The following is a 19,643-nucleotide window of genomic DNA, read 5'->3' on the forward strand; positions in this document are numbered from 1 at the left end:
TATAGTTCTACTTTCTCATATTTTTACATACCAAAAAGTCGTTCTCTTTGTTCCCACTTCTCAACCAATTACATTGTGTCAAGTAACTTAAAAGGTGACCATGTCCGATTCTTGAACATGCACTTGATCACCTTTTTCTTTTTACATCATATCCTTTTTTATCACCAAGCTAGCTTTTTGATCCTTCGTGGCTAAAGCCTAAAGATCCTCATTGTATGATTGTATCTTCACCTTCTACACAACTTTATTATTATTATATCCTACATACCAATTACATAAAAATAAATAAACTTGTTTTAGTTAGCAGGGAGCAAAGTACACTTCCGACTTTAGCTACTATACCAAGTATAAAAATTATTAATAAAAATTACAATATATTATGAAATTTCACGCGTTGAACTATTCAAAGTGGGGAACACGATGGCTTAACATGCATATTTCTCAATTTCATACGAGTATATTATTGTAGTTGGTAGAATAATTTCAACTAATGTTTTAAATTTAATTCACTAATAAATAAATTAATGTTAAAGTCTTAAACGTCATTAAAATATGCGAGAATTTCAAATATATAAAGGATGAGAGGATTCCTCAAATAACACAAATCAAATCCCACTTCTACAAGAATGGGAACAACGGGAAAAATGTCCTCAATGGCCACCATTGTAATCACTCTTGTAATGCTTATGATCTCTTTAACATTGCCGTCAATGACCACCGCCACCTACCAATACTCATCTCCACCACCACCTCCTCCAAAGAGATCTCCGCCACCACCACCTAAACATCATTACATTTACAAGTCGCCACCACCACCAGTTTACAAATCACCACCACCCCCGGTCTATAAGTCACCACCTCCTCCCGTCCACAAGTCATCACCACCCCCAGTCTACCACTCACCTCCTCTTCCATACCACAAATCGCCACCACCCCCAGTCTATAAGTCACCACCTCCTCCATATCACAAGTCACCACCACCACCAGTCTACCACTCACCACCTCCTCCATACCACAAATCACCACCACCTCCAGTCTACCAGTCACCACCTCCTCCATACCACAAGTCACCACCGCCTGCAGTTTACCACTCACCACCTCCTCCATACCACAAATCACCACCACTCCCAGTCTACCACTCAACACCTCCTCCATACTACAAGTCACCACCTCCCCCAATCTACCACTCACCACCTCCTCCATACCACAAGTCACCACCGCCCCCAGTTTACCACTCACCACCTCCTCCATACCACAAATCACCACCACTCCCAGTCTACCACTCACCACCTCCTCCATACCACAAGTCACCACCACCCCCAGTCTACCACTCACCACCACCTCCATACCACAAATCACCACCACCGCCAGTCTACCACTCATCACCTCCTCCAGTCTACCACTCACCACCTCCTCCATACCATAAGTCATCTCCACCTCCAGTCTATCACTCACCACCTCCTCCATACCACAAATCACCACCTCTACCAGTTCACAAGTCCCCACCACCACATTACATTTACAGCTCACCACCTCCTCCTTACCACTAAGGTGTGACTAGTTACCATCTTTTTTTAAGCTACGTATGAGATATCATGCATGAAATTTAATTCTTTGAATTACTGAATAATTTGTGAATTGAAATTGTATATTTGCATTTGACTAATTAATTAATTTACTCATTATTTTGTCATTAATTGATTACTTCGTTCCATTATTGTAGGAGTTAAAGAACTACGGAGTACAAGTTAAAGTATTGAGATTATATTACGGACCTTTCGCTAAGAATAAACATGCAGGACAAAGATGGTTCAAAATTATATGGAAATGGCTTTTATTTTGATTCATGTATTCAATAAGTATTTGTTTTACTGTTTGCTTTTGTTGATAATAAAGAAATATAGAGCAATAAATTGTTCTTCTACGTACTTCAAGTTCTTACTTGGGTCCCACAAGAAGTGTCCCACTCTGACTTTTTTCGGTCTTCGTTATTCAATTTTGACATTAAATATTTTTGTTGGTATTATATAATATTTGATAAAAATTATATCAATGAAAATACAATTAAAACTCAATCCATTCATATAATTTTCATCAAATATCATATAACACGAACATAAATATTTATAGTTAAAGTTGACAAATAAAAACTGTCAAAAGTCAAAGTAGATATTTCTAGTGGAACGGATATAGTAGTAATAACTTCAAATATAAACTATCTATAGCAATATATTGTTCTTGTATGTATTTCAAATCTAATCTACTAAGGGAGTCCTCGGCCTTCTGATCGTTAGCCAGAGACTCCTTGCTATTCCTCCTATCCAATTTTTTCCGAACGAGGCAAAATCCGATAAACTTTTATCAACATCTCCAAAACATGCGGCATCAATATCAATTGAACCCTCGTGAACAATCGCATATATTAGTGGAAATTGATGTCTTTAATGAGGACTGAGAGAGTACTCATTCCTCTCCTTAATTTCATTTAATATTCAACTAGTTTATAACCCGCGACTTCGCGAATTTTTAAAATAAGAAGATATAAAACTTTTTAATGATGTAAAAATATGTATTTAAATACACAATCATTCGTAACTAAAATATAAGGTAAGTATGAAATGATACAAAGCGTTAATGTTAAAAAGGGACTTTTATAGTAAACCAAAAAAAACTGAGCAAGTACAAAACAAACTTTTTAACCATATAATTGTATTACTAAATATTTCGTACATAGACATCTAATCATAAACTGCAGTACTTAATTTGAGACGGCTTACTTCCAACACACTAAAATGCTTCATCATCAAAGTTACTGCCACGAAGTAGAGCTTCTTACGGGTTCAGGTTCTTGGAGAACTTGATTGTGCAAAGATCAACATCACTACCTTTTCTATACAGGTTGGTTAACATGCAACTCATCTACAAACACGTTTACTGAATGAAATGTGAAGAATTTACATTTTTTTATGAGCTTGTAAGACCCGTTGAAGTCCCGAGGGAAGGGCTATAAGTAGGCCGTTTGCTATTGCTATAAGGTCTACTCGCCTTTATACGGCTTGGCTTCGCTATCGCTTCTATGTAGTGTAGTGGTCGACCTAAAAAGTCGTATTCCTGCCATGCCTATTATCCAGTGCTAGAAGCTTCGTCAGAAGCAAGCAAGACGAGGCAGCCTGTGAGGGATTCATTCAGTATCAATAAGGGAGGGGGGGCTCTAAATCAGCTTAGGGCTGGCAGGCACTTAGGGTGAGCAAAAGGGGTCAATATGTAGTCTCAAAGCAATTGTGGGAAAGCACCTGGGGTGTGCGTCTGCAGCTGAAAGACCAATACAACAACTGCCTTTGATGCTGGTTGTGGGTCATATCTCTACAATATATAAGGGATTTTGAATAGTATAATGATAAAACTAACACTTGTAGCAACTGAGAAAACAACATGCATTCAAGAGAACAACGAAGAATGAGAACATGCTAAGGTTTTAGGTGGGTTTGGAATCAAACCATATACTTACAAATGGTTGATTATGGATTTTATTTGTATATAAAAGACTTGAACAACTATGATATAATATGAAAAAATAAGTTAAACTATTAATTATGATAAATTCTTAACTTTTATAACTTCCTAATGTTTATACAGTAAATTAATGTGTTTTCATTTTTGAATTTGATACTCTCACATTAAAATAAAATGGGCAAGAAGTACGTCATACAAACCATCTCAACCCGTCCATTTTGCCACTTATATATATATATGCAAGGTTGGAGAATTCGGATCTCGGGGAGATCTCGTTTGGACTTTTTTAGGGAGATCTCGGCATCTCGGAATAATCTCGGGGAGATCTCGGACGTTGACTTACTTTGACTTTATAGTTTTTTTAATAAAAATATAGATAATAACATAAATATATGTATATTTATATACGTTTTTACGAGATTTTACAAAAAATATCCGAGAAATGGGCGAGAAAATCTTAGAAATTACGAATTTTACCAGAAAATCTTACAAATTAGAGAGAAAATCCGAGAAATCGTGGCTTTGACTAAGTTTGACCCCGTTGACCGAGAAGTCTAGGAAGATGAACATCTCGTCTCGGTTGCCTTCTAAAAACGAGATCTCAGGGGAGATCTCGGGGAGATCTCTGGAGATTTACAACATTGTATATATCTAATCAAGTATACCTGCTGTCATCGTGCCATCTATTTGCAGTCCATTGGAAGAGTAGCTGCACATACGGTCAGTTCAAATTATGTTAACCAAGTTAGCTGAAGACTTACAATTACATTAGTTAAACTGACCTATTTTAAACTGACCCCGTTCCATCAACACAATATTATATAGAAGAAAATACGACTTGGACTTTTAAACTGACCTATTCGAGATTGAATTATACTCAAATTGACTTGTTCAAATCCAGATGGGTTAACTGGAGACAATAGACGAAATACGTACTCGAAACGTGATAAATAACATAAGCAGCAGACTCTCCTTTCTTTCCATCTGAAGTAGCGTTTTTTATTATCGATTGCATCAAAAATCAAAGAGTAGTATTAGAGTCGAAACAAAAACCCACAATGAATAATCCGTATTAAAAAAGTAAAACAAATAAATTGTTAAAAGTAAAAGGGGGATGATTCTCACACACTGTTTTTTGATCCTCACACACCAATTTACTTGAACTCCTTCCTAATAATAGGGTAAAAGGGTGTGTGAGGATCAAAAAACAGTGTGTGAGAATCATTCCTCAAAGTAAAACAATAACACAACTATCCAAATTAAAAAAGTAAAACAAATAAATTGTTAAAAGAGCGAATCACCAGTTTTGTAAAAACGCTTACCATGGTTGGTGTGATGACCCGGAAAATTTCGACTTATTTAAACCAATTCTCTATATGATTTAATATTTTCGTCATGATAAGCAATGAATTTTGACAAGTTTTAAAACTTTTGTAAATGAGATTTTATATAACGGTTGATCACCATGTTTGTCCGACGATTCACGAATGTCATAACTTGTGATAATTATATAATTGTATATATATATATATATATATATATATATATATATATATATATATATATATATATATATATATATATATATATACGGAAACATGCTAATAATATTTATATACGAAATGATAAAAATTTACTATTGAATGATGCAATTTCAAATTAAAATTTTTTACGTATATAATCGTTTTATTTTTGTGATGTAATTTTTTTTATTTATAAGAAGAAACGCAATTAAATCAAAGATATACAAGCCATAAAGCACAACGTACAACAATGTAACTTAAATAGTTGAATCGAAATTTATTTATTTACTATTCATATGAATAGTAAATGAAACGAAATTAATTAATTTACTATTCACATGAAAGCGACATGATAGAAATTATTAATTATAAGTTACATAACATACCCCTGAAGTATTTAATAAATACGACTTTTTAAAATATTAAAATTCATTCATTCGATTGAATTAAATGAATTTTGTGATTTACTGGGGCACGGAATGATCAACAGACTAGTACGTACACTCTACATCAAACGTATATAGTAATTTTATAAATAAATGGATCTTTTTACAACTAGTTTTATAAAAGCTTAAGACCAAAATAAACATATGTATTCAATTATAAAAAGTGGATTTCTTTTTATTTATACTTTTACCCGTCAATTATTAGCAACAGAGTACGAAATACCGGTCCGTGAAAACTGTCGGTAGAAATGACAAAACATGGGCGGCTTTTAAATCCCACGTTTGATTCTATATTATTATTATATTATTACTTTATTACTTTATTATATTATTATATTATATAATATTATTATATTATTATATTTATTCTATATATATCGATCGAATTCGATTTCTGGTTCATCCATTTTCATTTCTATCAATCTCGATATATATATCTCTCTCTCTCTATATATATATATTTTGATAAACGTTTTGGATGAAATAACTGAAATCTTGTGATCCACCTTTATATACAGAGTATGCGCAATATTAAGACTATGAACTCACCAACCTTTGTGTTGACACTTTTAAGCATGTTTATTCTCAGGTTCCTAGAAGTCTTCCGCTGTTTGCTTATACGTTATACAAGCTATGTGCATGGAGTCATACATGCTTTATTCGAGAAAACTTTGCATTCACAAAATCATCACCATTTATCTTATTTTCACTGTATTGTCAACGGATGTATTATTGTAAACTATTATTTACGGTGATTGTCTATATCTAGAAATCATCAGATGTCAAAAACCTTGGAATTAGATATTCATTTATGGTGTGCCTTTTCAAAAGAATGAAATGTTTACAAAACGTATCATGTAGAGGTCAAAACCTCACTATGAAATCAATGAATAACGTATCGCGTCAATAGCGATTTTGGCGGGTCGTTACAGTTGGTATCCGAGCTTGAGGTCATAGGGAACCAGAATATGCATTAGTGTGTTTAACTGGTAATTGCTAGGATGCATTAGTGAGTTTGGACTATGACCGTATTTGTTTTTACCGATTTTTGCTTATCATTTCTTGTCGAAAATTAATTGCTTATCATTCTTAAGTCTAGACACGTTTTGCATAGATAGGGTACAGACGAATTCATATCTTAGCATATCTGTTACTGTAAACTTTGTCTGACATCTTTCGAAGATTCCTCCGTAATTTATGGGATTTTGGTATTATATATACATATGTAAATTATGTATTGAAGAATACCAATCTAAATCCTATAATCTATTTCATATCAAAAATCATTTCCCTGAATTCAAATTCCCTAGATTTCGATAGCTCTTCCGATATGGAATTCTACCTGAACTCCGAAAGCAGTGTGACAGGAATGGATCAACCAATCAGCCATCACCTATTCTGGATGAATTGGGGATGGGTTCGTAGTCTACTTAATCATTGGAGACAAGAAGAAGGTGATCCCTTCCATCCACCAAATTGCCCTATTGGCGAAGAACCTGAAGCGCTTACCGGCGAACCAGTCCGTAACACCATTTTCACCCTCATTTCCAGAATAGCTCGCAACGATTACATAATATATACTATTCTAAATCTTATTCATCCGCTTGTCCGAACCGCCAATCATCCCGGTGTAATAGAAGAAGTCAACGAGCTTCGCGCTCGAGTAGTGGCTTTAGAGAGTATGATGCGCAACTTGCAGGCATCGCAAGCAACACCAGCATCAACAGTACCACCATCATCAACACCAACAGTACCATTACCACCACCACCAACAACCGCATCGCAAACCTCGACTTCACAACAAACGATGAAGTATTAATTCATAACTTCATCGAAGAAATATCCTGCAGAGAATATGTAGTTTCTAAAAGTTTTAGAGATTACTTATTCTAGTTCTAACCGTAAATCAGATGAGTAGATGGATAGAGATGATAGAGGAAACCCTGACAGGAATGGTACACGATTTACAAGCTAGACTTGTTATACAAGCAGCATCAATAGTACCGTCAGCATCACCATCACGTCAGTACCGTCAGCATCGTCAGCACCAGCAGCACCTATAACATCACAAGCTCCGCCAGTTCGATAATCACCATCATCATCACAAATCAACAACGCGTATATTGTATCAACGAGTTATGAAGTATTAACTCATTTCCCTTGAAGAAATTATATGTGTGTGTATATATATATATATATATATATATATATATATATATATATATATATATATATATATATATGAATTTTGAAATCAAAATAAATCTTTTCGTACTAAGCTATTACGTGTGAATCTTAAATGGTAGGTATTACTCGGTTAGTTCATGTTACTAATATGCTATGATGTACATTTTTCGTTAATGACTTAACAATCGTTAACTATAATCTCTGCTTCGACTTAATATATTCCATTTCATAATAAATCAAGTGTATTATTCAAATACATGTTTGATTTTACACTTTCATTTTCGATGTACTTGAAACTTTCCAGAAAACATCATTCGTACCTTGCGAAACTCACAAGAATTCCACGAGCACCAACATCATTCACCGAGGAATATCAATAAGAATAGATAATGAAGTATTGATTACATTAGTGAATACTCCTCGAAGATTATGTAATATCTAATGTTTTAGAGATTATTCATTTCTAGTTCCAGCCGAAAATCAAATGAGTTTAATAGTATATTAACTCATTAAATCTGTATTACATCTGAAGAAAATATACATATATATATTTTCATGAAGACTGTAATAGAAAATCTCTTGTACAATATATTACTTGTGAAATTTTTTAACGGGTAGGTAATGCCCGAGAAATATTTAAGTCACAATTAAATATATTACACTGTACATTCTTCAATTTTGATTCAAAAATCATTAACTATACTCACTACATTCACAGCGATATACATTCTTCCATAAGAATCATAACAACCATTTTCATACAAATTCGATTACACATTCTGATTTTTGACAGATCAGAATCCGAGTCAAGATTTAACAAAAGATATCACTCTTAGATTTTCACATCTTACAAAACCATACTTTGAATTCAAAACTGTGCTAGATCCTTTGACATTATTATTACCGAAAATAACTTTGTGATTCCTTTTCAAAGTAGTCAGTTTTGTCACACCTCCGGCAAATCAACTTCGATTTTTCATTCGAATAAGCCTTATTATAACTTTAATATATACGTTTGCCCCTTCGTCATCGTTATCGGGGAACCTTTTATATCCCGCCACATTAGCAGTAAACTTACCATCAACTTCATTGATATTTAACTTAAATCTCTCCGAAAAATCACTATATGTATTCATTGAAACCCTATCATGTACTCATCTGCATCTTGTAACAGTAATTGCCATACCAAAAAGCTTCAATCATTATTCTCGCATTTCGCAGCGATTCTACGTCAACAGTTATATATATACATATAACATCTATCTCCAAGACTTACGTACTTCAAATTGTGAATTTTTGAAAAGCACCCCAAACTACGAATTAGTTCTCCGAATTTTGAAAAATGCTGATGAAGCAGCAAAAACTGTAAACGACCTTAACAGTCGAAATTTTAATGATAAAGAGTAGTGCGTTGAAAAAGCTCAGAAAATGAGAAAATTTTGGTACTGAAAAACGGATTGAGCACACCATGAAGGAGGCTGTGAACAAATCACAAAGATTAAACCTGCCTTTAAAGAATCCAAATGATTCAGTGTCTATTGAAGTCTTTAGCGAATACCTTGCTCCTTACTCTAAACCATTGCTGACAAATCTTCTTCATCATTCTTCGATCTTAAAAATTCTAAGATATCATCGTATCTTTAAGTATAAATATTCTCAATATTTTTGAAGATACCTTCATAATTATTCTTGTCTAAAATCACTTATCTCCTCGTGCTATTTGTATTACATCATAAAGGAAACTGTTTAAGTTTCTAAATTCTGAAAAATTCGAATTTAAAATTTGAATGTTTTTGAAGTAGTGTTGGGAATTGAAGCATGAGTTAGTATAATATAATGACACTTGATCAACGTGATCATATTACAGTAAGTCATGCTGAGTTTCTAATGGAACGTGATAAAGGTTCACAGATCATACCCTTATCATGTGTCATGTTACATAACTCTTTCATTCTATTTAACCTCTAAACATATCAAGAAAATATTTTTCTTGACGATTCGGTATTTTTTGTGATTTTCTGGTAATTTAACAAGTCAGGTCGTGCTATTACCATTTCTTTCTTAGAACATTAGTTATGTTCATCCGAAACTTCATACCTACGAATTTTGGACCATTACTTGCTTCACACAAAGTCGAGAAGAGAAAACAATAACACAAAGCTTCGAAATATAAAGAGGAGTATAAATCACAGCAAATAGAAGAGATCATTAACCGTAGATGTCAATAATTATGGAAAGACAGATGCAAGGAAGGATTATGAAAACCACTACCCCAAGAGCGAAGTAGAAGTAAACAGATTCCTCCGGTGGGAGTTGGAATAGAAGGATGATTGTGGTGATAGTCAGAATGAGATAAAGGATCAGAACTGGATGAAGCATTTTCACAATCTTTTAAAGGTATGAAATGAGAAAGAAGATGTTGGAGTGATGAAAATAATGGAACTGAAGAGGTTGATTTATAGCGAAATAACGGACATAGCAATCGAGTCAGATTACTCATTTAATCAAAGAAAATCATAATTTCCTTAATCACCGAAGAATCAAATCTTATATAGATTACAAAAATCTTGTTTAACTTCCTTAAATCTCGAAAGTCAACCGTGACTACGTCAAGAGTTAAAACGAATCTTTAATTTCATCATTTCACTCTTTTGCGATAGCTCCTCTCATACGCTTCGAGTAATCGAATTATTTTATCCATATTACTCACTGGTGATAAAACTCTAAATTTCAACTTATATTCATCATAAAAATATTCTTACGATCAATCATGACGACCTCTGTCAAAATTTCGAGGCGAAATTTTCTTTAACGGGGAGGTACTGTGATGACCCGGAAAATTTCGACTTATTTAAACCAATTCTCTATATGATTTAATATTTTCGTCATGATATGCAATGAATTTTGACAAGTTTTAAAACTTATGTAAATGAGTTTTTATATAACGGTTGATCACCATGTTTGTCCGACGATTCACGAACGTCATAACTTGTGATATATATATATATATATATATATATATATATATATATATATATATATATATATACGGAAACATGCGAATAATATTTATATACGAAATGATAAAAATTTACTATTGAATGATACAATTTCAAATTAAAATTTTTACGTATATAATCGTTTAATTTTTGTGATGTAATTTTTTTTATTTATAAGAAGAAACGCAATTAAATCAAAGATGTACAAGCCGTAAAGCACAACGTATAACAATCTAACTTAAATAGTTGAATCGAAATTAATTCATTTACTATTCATATGAATAGTAAATGAAATGAAATTAATTAATTTACTATTCACATGAAAGCGACATGATAGAAATGATTAATTATAAGTTACATAACATACACCTGAAGTATTTAATAAATACGACTTTTTAAAATATTAGAATTCATTCATTCGATTGAATTAAATGAATTTTGTGATTTACTTTGACACGGAATGATCAACAGACTAGTACGTACACTCTACATCAAACGTATGTAGTAATTTTATAAATAAATGGATCTTTTTACAACTAGTTTTATAAAAGCTTAAGACCAAAAAAAACATATGTATTCAATTATAAAAAGTAGAATTCTTTTTATTTATACTTTTACCCGTCAATTATTTGCAACAGAGTATGAAATACCGGTCCGTGAAAACTGTCGGTAGAAATGACAAAACATGCGTGGCTTTTAAATCCCATGTTTGATTATATATTATTATTATATTATTACTTTATTATATTATTATATTATATAATATTATTATATTTATTCTATATATATCGATCGAATTCGATTTCTGGTTCATCCATTTTCATTTCTATCAATCTCGATATCTATCTATATATATATTTATATTTATTATTATTATTATTAATATTATTATTATTATTATTAATCCTAATATTATTATTAGTAGTATTAATATTATTATTATTATTAGTATTATACATAAAATATTACGACGAGGTCATGAGCGAGTTATTTTAAAAATTGGTTTTCGAGCGGGATATAGCTAAGGAGGTTATGGGTAATGATCGGGGGTATTATTCGTGAATCAAAGGCTAACCTGTCATTTGTCATCTCCGTTGCGTCTGCATACTTTTCCTACAATATTGAACCACAATATTGATACGTGAGTTTATAGATCCCTTTTTAAATGCTTTAAATATTTTTGGGCTGAGAATACATGCACTTTATTTTAAATGCAATGGACACAAGTACATACTTAATTCCACACTCAGTTTGAACCGAAAATCCCTTAGCTTTGGTAACTAGTAACTGCCGGTTATAAGAACTAGTGGGCGCGTGTAGTTTTATATGGATCCATAGGGCTTGACATCCCCGTCCGTTCCAGGTATAGAGACTCTAACCTGAACTATAAAGCGGACGTATGCTATTTGAGTTTAGTACATGTTGGTTTGCGTGTATTGTACATGTTGGTTGCATGTATGTTAAAACAGGGGTACTTATTATATATACATTAAGTTTAGTTACCAGGGTGCTCAATTTCATAGAATATTTTGATAAACGTTTTGGATGAAATAACTGAAATCTTGTGATCCACCTTTATATGCAGAGTATGCGCAATATTAAAACTATGAACTCACCAACCTTTGTGTTGACACTTTTAAGCATGTTTATTCTCAGGTTACTAGAAGTCTTCCGCTGTTTGCTTATACGTTATACAAGCTATGTGCATGGAGTCATACATGCTTTATTCGAGAAAACTTTGCATTCACAAAATCATCACCATGTATCTTATTTTGACTGCATTATCAATGGATGTATTATTGTAAACTATTATTTACGGTGATTGTCTATATGTAGAAATCATCAGATGTCAAAAACCTTGGAATTAGATATTCATTTATGGTGTGCCTTTTCAAAAGAATGCAATGTTTACAAAACGTATCATGTAGAGGTCAAAACCTCACTATGAAATCAATGAAGAACGTACCGCGTCAATAGCGATTTTGGCGGGTCGTTACAGTTGGGATTGAAAGATGGGATATGATCCAATGGTTAATTTTTTGCAACTAAACTATTTCAATCATTGAATTGATTAGCTAAAAGTGACTTTCTTATTCCTATTATATATAAATATATAATATATAATATAGAAGATTAATAACTGGATTAGATAATTGATTAGCTAAAAATGCCGCTATTAAATTGGTACCTTTAATATTATCACAAGATGAATTAACATAAATAAATACATCTACCTACCAAGTTCTTCCGAGATTTACTATTTTTGTCTAAATAATGAGCTACTCTTAAACTCTAGCTACATTCAACACTATCTCTAACATTAAACCAATTCATAAAGACACATACACATAGTCTAATCAAATAGGCAAAAGCTACTCACGAATGTAGAGACGTTACATAGCATAATACTCAAATGTTCAAATGGGTTATCTACAAACTGTATATCATTTCCTGCACACAATTGAGTTAAAATTTCTAGACTTGTGAAGCCACACTAATAAACATGGTCTTTTCATTAAAATTTTAGTATCTCCCAACGGCGGGTTAAAAAGAACTGGGTCATATGGGTCTTGATTTCACAAATTGTAATAGTTGTATATTAGTGTAATTAATCCTATTTACCAAAGATTATATATAACAAGAGTAGTATACTTGAATGAAAAGTATTTTCTTAGCAAGATGATATGTTTCAATTGGTCCAAAAAGTTACCTATTTTTCAAACCACCAAGCAGCCCATCCTGACACATCTGTTGTAAATATAAGCATGAGAAGAAGACATAGACCAAACCTGCATACGCTCTTTTGCTTCAGCGACGAAAATAATATGAGCATTCACATTCTCCTTTATATCGCCTTAAATCCAACTCTGTATTTAAGACAAGAATACTAGTCAGTCTAAACTTCTTTGATGGGAACACAGTCATGCCGCCTATTAGGAAGATAGTAGTGAAATATATGAGTATCTCAAATCCAAATTTTCTGACACTTAATATGTTCAGTAACAAAAAACAAAAAGAAACTTGCATTGTCTTACAAGAAACTTCTACGAATTCTTTGTAGGTTTCAATTAGGTATTATTGAAAATCACTCAAAAAACATTAGATCTCTAACAGTTTAATACCTGATCAACATTCAACAAACACAGCTACAATAAGTATATTGGTACATAATTCATTTTAGAACAAATCAAAACGTAAGCATCAAATCAAAATAAAAAAATACAGATAAAAAAACAAAGAGTAGTAGTAGGGTTTTAACAAAAAAATAATAACTTAACGCGTTAAAAAAATCAAAGTGTAGTATTAGGTTTTAACAAAAAGTAATAAAACCTGTCGTTTTTCAGCAATCAGACAACCATCTGGCGAATATTGATGGCTGAAATCGTTTACACCATAAGAATCCTTAATTGAGTTTGAAACAGGAAGGAGCCTTTTTAATGACGATTACAAACTACGAACCCTAATGATTCATTATCCATAATCATTCGTGAACCCTAATTTATGATTTCTCATTGAATTGAATTTATCCTGTTATGGATTATCTAGTGAGTCATGTGCAAAGTAAATGACCATTTGACCTTCTTCCTCTATAGTATAAATAAGACCATATGGTTCAATAGTTCAATTAGTGTTTGATTTGTATTGTGTGTGTAACACATCCTTCTCCTTCTTTGTAATCATTGTGTAATTAATAAAATCTGTCATCATAATCCTCAAGATCCGTTTCTTATTTCTAAGATCTCCAGGTTATGATTGAGTAGTTCCTCAATTCTTAAGTGTAATTCAGGAAGTACATATCATTGGCATCAAGAGCCACTTTCCTGTACCGATTCATCTATCTTTCAAATTTTATGTTCTTGATTTGGTTCATAAAGAAAAAGAATAAAAAAAAAGTTAAAATCCCTGATTGATTTTGGGAGGCTGTGAAATACGAATTAGAAGATTTCAATCAGTTGAATCTGTGACAATTCTGAAGATTTCAATAGAAGAAGTAGAATCTTTAAAGTGTGGCAATGGCTACTGCTGGAACCAAACTAAATAAGGAAGTTGCACATGAAGCATTCGATGAAATGTCAACAACGAGAAACTATAAACATACAGGTAAGGTTCAAGAATATTATGAAGCCTTTAATTCTTTGTTCAAAAATTTGGGTTTAGATGAATCTCACGTCATTGATATTTTCATTTGGGGGTTGAAACCAGAAGTAGAGTGGTGTTAATATTTTCAAACCGAAAACCCTTCGTGATGCGTATGTTTTAGCTACACTACAAGAAGATACAATTGTAATTATTAAAAGAAGAAATGCATCAATATCTGCTACTGACTTTGTGAATGCACCACAAGTTAATTCTCAGCATGCCTTAAATATTGCACCATATACCAATGCACAAGGGAACTATAAAATGTTTTCGAATAGAAGGCAGTTAACACAAGAAGGTTTAGAAGAGAAACTTATGAAAAACTTGTGCCTATCTTGTGATAAAGTGTACACACTTGGACATAAATGTAGTGGGCGACATTCTACAATTGAAATATTGCCCAGAACTGATTCTGAAGTGCAAAATCGTGAGGATCGGGCAATCCAAGAAAAAAAGTGGTGACATATAAACAGAATGACAACATCGAAGTCATTCCACATCTATATTTGAATGCCTTACAAGGAACTAGTGCATACCAAACAATGAGAGTTATCGATCATGTTCAACAACAAAGGGTGCATATAATGGTTGATGTAAATAGCACCCACAATTTTCTAGACTTAAACATGGAAAAATGATTTGCTTGTCGACTCAACTCGATTGACCCAATGAAAGTATTCGTACCAGGAAGCAGTAAAATTCTTACAACTAGTGCATGTGACAGATTTGAGTGAATACTTAATGGACAAACATTCGCGAGCACAATGGTCATCATACCTCTAAGTGGTTGTGACGTGGTACTGGGACTCCAATGGTTAAAGACCTTGGGAGACACCCTATGGAAGTTTGACGTACCAAAAATGTTATTCACTTACAAGGGTCACCGACTGGAATTACAGAATACGCATAAAAGTGCTGAGCGCGTTATTCTTAATACGATTCTCGAGGACAAGTATCATTTCGAAAATCGTGGAATGACAAACGACACTCTAATCTCTCCGAAAAAGATTGTTGAGAATATAAATGATGTGCCAGTTACGGTAAACAATGGTAATAACGAGCCGGTTATGGTTGACATTGGCAATGATGAGCTGGTAACGGTTGACTATGAAACTGTTGATGTCACTGAAACTGTAGATACTGATAGTGCTATAAATGAACATATATTAGTCGCAATATCATCCCAATATGTAAAGTTTTTAGTTGTAATTGTTCTATTTTTAAGTTGTAATCGTTTAAATAAATAAATGCGAAGACGAAGCACGAAGATTAAAGAATTGAAGAAAAAGTGCCACTAAAACTGGAAAAGGGTCCTTAAAGCCATAGTGCACTCAAAAGCGTCCTTAAAAGTGAGTTAAAAGACTTGCGCGGATTTTGGGAGTTAAGGAAAATAATTTTTTGCGCAAATTACAAATTGCGAAACGCAAAGTACAAGATATTTACGTATACAAAAGGACGTTCGAAAATCTGAAACCGAGACATAAACGGAGCATCAACGCGTGAGACAACGGACCTAAAATTACAAGTCTACTATAAACAAGAATATATATATATATATATATATATATATATATATATATATATATATATATATATATATATATATATATATATATATATATATATATATATATATATATAATTATATATATATATATATATATAATTATATATAATTATGTATATTATATTATATAATAATTCAGCAGCCGCCCATGTTTTAATTGCAATGTGAGCTGGATTTGCCTTCCATGCGATCGCATGGTAACAAGGCATCAAACCTATGCGATCGCATGGCCCTGAAAAGTTGGCCAAGTGCTATAAAAGGCGATGTTTTCTGCCGAATGAATTACACATCTTTTTCTATTCCTTTCTATGTAACGTAAATATATATATATATATTTATAATATAATTTTAATTTTAAGTTAATAATAATAAGGTTATTTTAAGAATGTTTACGGGTTTTAAGTCGAAATTCTGTCCGTGCAACGCTACGTGATTAATCACCACTGTAAGCTATGTTCTTCCTTTCTAAATTAATGTCTCGTAACTAAGTTATTATTATGCTTATTTGAGCCAAAGTAATCGTGATGTTAGACTAAATATTAAGACGGGGTTATTAGATTTTGTACCATAATTAAGGTTTGGACAAAAGACCGACACTTGTGGACATTGGACTATTGACTATTAATAGATAGGGGTATTGTCTAATCGAATGACAACTCATTAGAATCTATCTAACCTATCTTCAAATTAGTTAATCTAAATATTATTAAAATGATTATGTATGTTCTATTTAGTGGCGTTTATACGACATCTTTTACGATCATTTAATTAATTATTCGGGTTGGGTAATTGATTATTCATTCTGATCAAGAGGGTACATTAATATTCATATCTCATTAAAATAGGGGTGGATTACATACAAGGATAATTGGTGTAATTGTTAACAAAGTATTAAAACCTTGTTACAGTTCGAATCCCTAATTAGTTGGAATATTTGACTTCGGGAACAAGGTTAATTTGACGAGCATTTTATAATTATGACGGATGGACTATTATGGACAAAAACCAGATAGGTATCAAATAAACCAGGATAAAGGACAATTAACCCGGGTAACAATTAATTAAAATCAAAACGCCAAACATCATGATTACGGAAGTTTAAATAAGCATAATACTTTTATTTCATATTTCATCGTACCTTTATTTACTGTCATTTTAATTACTGCAATTTACTTTATCGCAATTTAAATTCTGTCATTTATATTATCGTCATTTATCTTTACGCTTTATTTAAAATTGACAAACCGGTCATTAAACGGTAAAAACCCCCTTTTTATAATATATATATATATATATATATATATATATATATATATATATATATATATATATATATATATATATACAAATCTAGTTTAAAAAATATAGCGTTAAACTTGGCTATTTCCCTGTGGATGAACCGGACTTACTAAAAACTACACTACTGTACGATTAGGTACACTGCCTATAAGTGTTGTAGCAAGGTTTAGGTATATCCACTCTATAAATAAATAAATAGCTTGTGTAAAATTGTATCGTATTTGTAACGTATTTCGTAATAAAAATAATAGTATTTCATATACGCTGCTACACACATCAAGTATTTTTGGCGCCGCTGCCGGGGACCCGACGAAAACGCTATATTTTTACGCTATATTTCTTATCTCTAATTTTGTAAAAATATTTTGTATTTATATAAAAACATAAAAAAATACTATATATATATATCTATATATATATATAAGTGTTTAATTATATATATATATATATATATATATATATATATATATATATATATATATATATATATATATATATATATATATATATATATATTTAAGATAAAAAATATTTTTATTTTTAGAATTTTAAATATAAGTTTTTTTATAAATATTTTATATAAATTAAAATCAAATATATATATATATATATATATATATATATATATATATATATATATATATATATATATATATAATTAAAACGGGCCGAACCAAATTGGGCTTCTGAATTGTTTCTGATATATTGGGCCATGCGACCGCATGATTCTGAAGGTTCAAACTCATGCGATCGCATGAGCTGTTCTGACAGGCCAAATCAGAGGCATTTATTACGCAGCTAGGGTTTTAAATTTATTATTATTATTTAATTTTTAGGGTTTAATTAAAATATTAATTAGTAATTTAGTTTTATTTTTAGTTTTAATTAGTTTTATTAAGTTTAATAATTATTATTAACTATACAAATTAATACTTTTATAAAATAATAATATAAACATAATATTTTTATAAAAATAAGTGATTTTATCATTTTTTGTTTCTTTTTACAAATTGTATATTTTAAACATTTAATTCGTAATTTATATTTTTTTTATAGTTCGTAATTAGTTTTAAACTTAGTATTTTGCCGTAGTTATTTTTATATTTCTAGTTTTTAGGCTTTGCCGTAAAATCCCTTAAGTGCTTTTTCTTTAGATTAAGATTTAGGCGCTTTAGAATTTTGCGACGCCGTTTATATATTTTAGTGCCTTTTAAGTTATTGCCGTTTTGGATATAGATTTCCTTTTAAGCTTTAATACCTTTAGGCGCAACTTTTTAATATTTAGTTTTTAGACTTTTAAGTTTCGACGCGCTACTTTCTTATTATTATTTTTCGACGCTTATTTTTCAACGTGTTTCAACGCGCTACTTTCTTGTTATTATTTTTCGACGCTTATTTTTCAACGTTTTTTGACGCGCTCTTTTTCTTTCTTATTTCTCGACGCTCTAGTTTTTAGGACATAGAATTTTCTATTTCTTCTCTAAAATTTCAAAACGAAAAATTATTTTAAGCGGTTAAATTGATAGACATCCAAAATTTTCTGGTTCGTAGTAATAGTTGGATTTGTTAGTGGCGAGTTGTGGGCTTCCGATTTAAAGGGTCCTGGCTACCTGCTGCATCTATTGACTATTCGAAATGTGGGCAAAATCAGAAACGTCTATTAATTTGATAACTTATATAATTTTTATCTTTTATAACTAATAGGATATTCAGTGAATGCACCGAGCAAAACGTTCACCACCTTTCATACGTTCACCACCTGTAACTCGATCAAGACATCTAGCCAATATTGTTGCCGTTGATTTTTATTTAGAATCGTCATCTAGTCAACCAAGTACTCCAATTCAAATTTCCGATAATCCATTTTTTGAACCCGAATTCAAAATTGAAAACCCGGAGGATATTCAAGGACAATTCCAAGATCCAGAACCACTAATCATTCCTCCTGAACCACAAACCGTTAAATCAG

At 31.8% G+C, this 19,643-nt stretch overlaps 1 protein-coding gene across 1 annotated transcript; it reads left to right on the top strand.

Annotated features, from left to right (window-relative positions):
• The first annotated feature begins 596 nt into the window (after window positions 1–596).
• Window positions 597–1,928, top strand: LOC139847241 (uncharacterized). Its single transcript, XM_071836895.1, has 2 exons — window positions 597–1,551; window positions 1,724–1,928. Exon 1 carries the CDS (start codon window positions 627–629, stop codon window positions 1,548–1,550), a length of 924 nt encoding a protein of 307 aa, XP_071692996.1. The 5' UTR covers window positions 597–626; the 3' UTR covers window position 1,551; window positions 1,724–1,928.
• Window positions 1,929–19,643: the final 17,715 nt, after the last annotated feature.

Source organism: Rutidosis leptorrhynchoides, chromosome 5 (genome assembly GCF_046630445.1).
Source record: "Rutidosis leptorrhynchoides isolate AG116_Rl617_1_P2 chromosome 5, CSIRO_AGI_Rlap_v1, whole genome shotgun sequence".
NCBI lineage: Eukaryota > Viridiplantae > Streptophyta > Magnoliopsida > Asterales > Asteraceae > Rutidosis > Rutidosis leptorrhynchoides.

Excerpts from the sequence above, each read along its gene's own strand:
- LOC139847241 (XM_071836895.1), top strand. The coding sequence starts at position 627 with ATGGGAACAACGGGAAAAATGTCCTCAATGGCCACCATTGTAATCACT.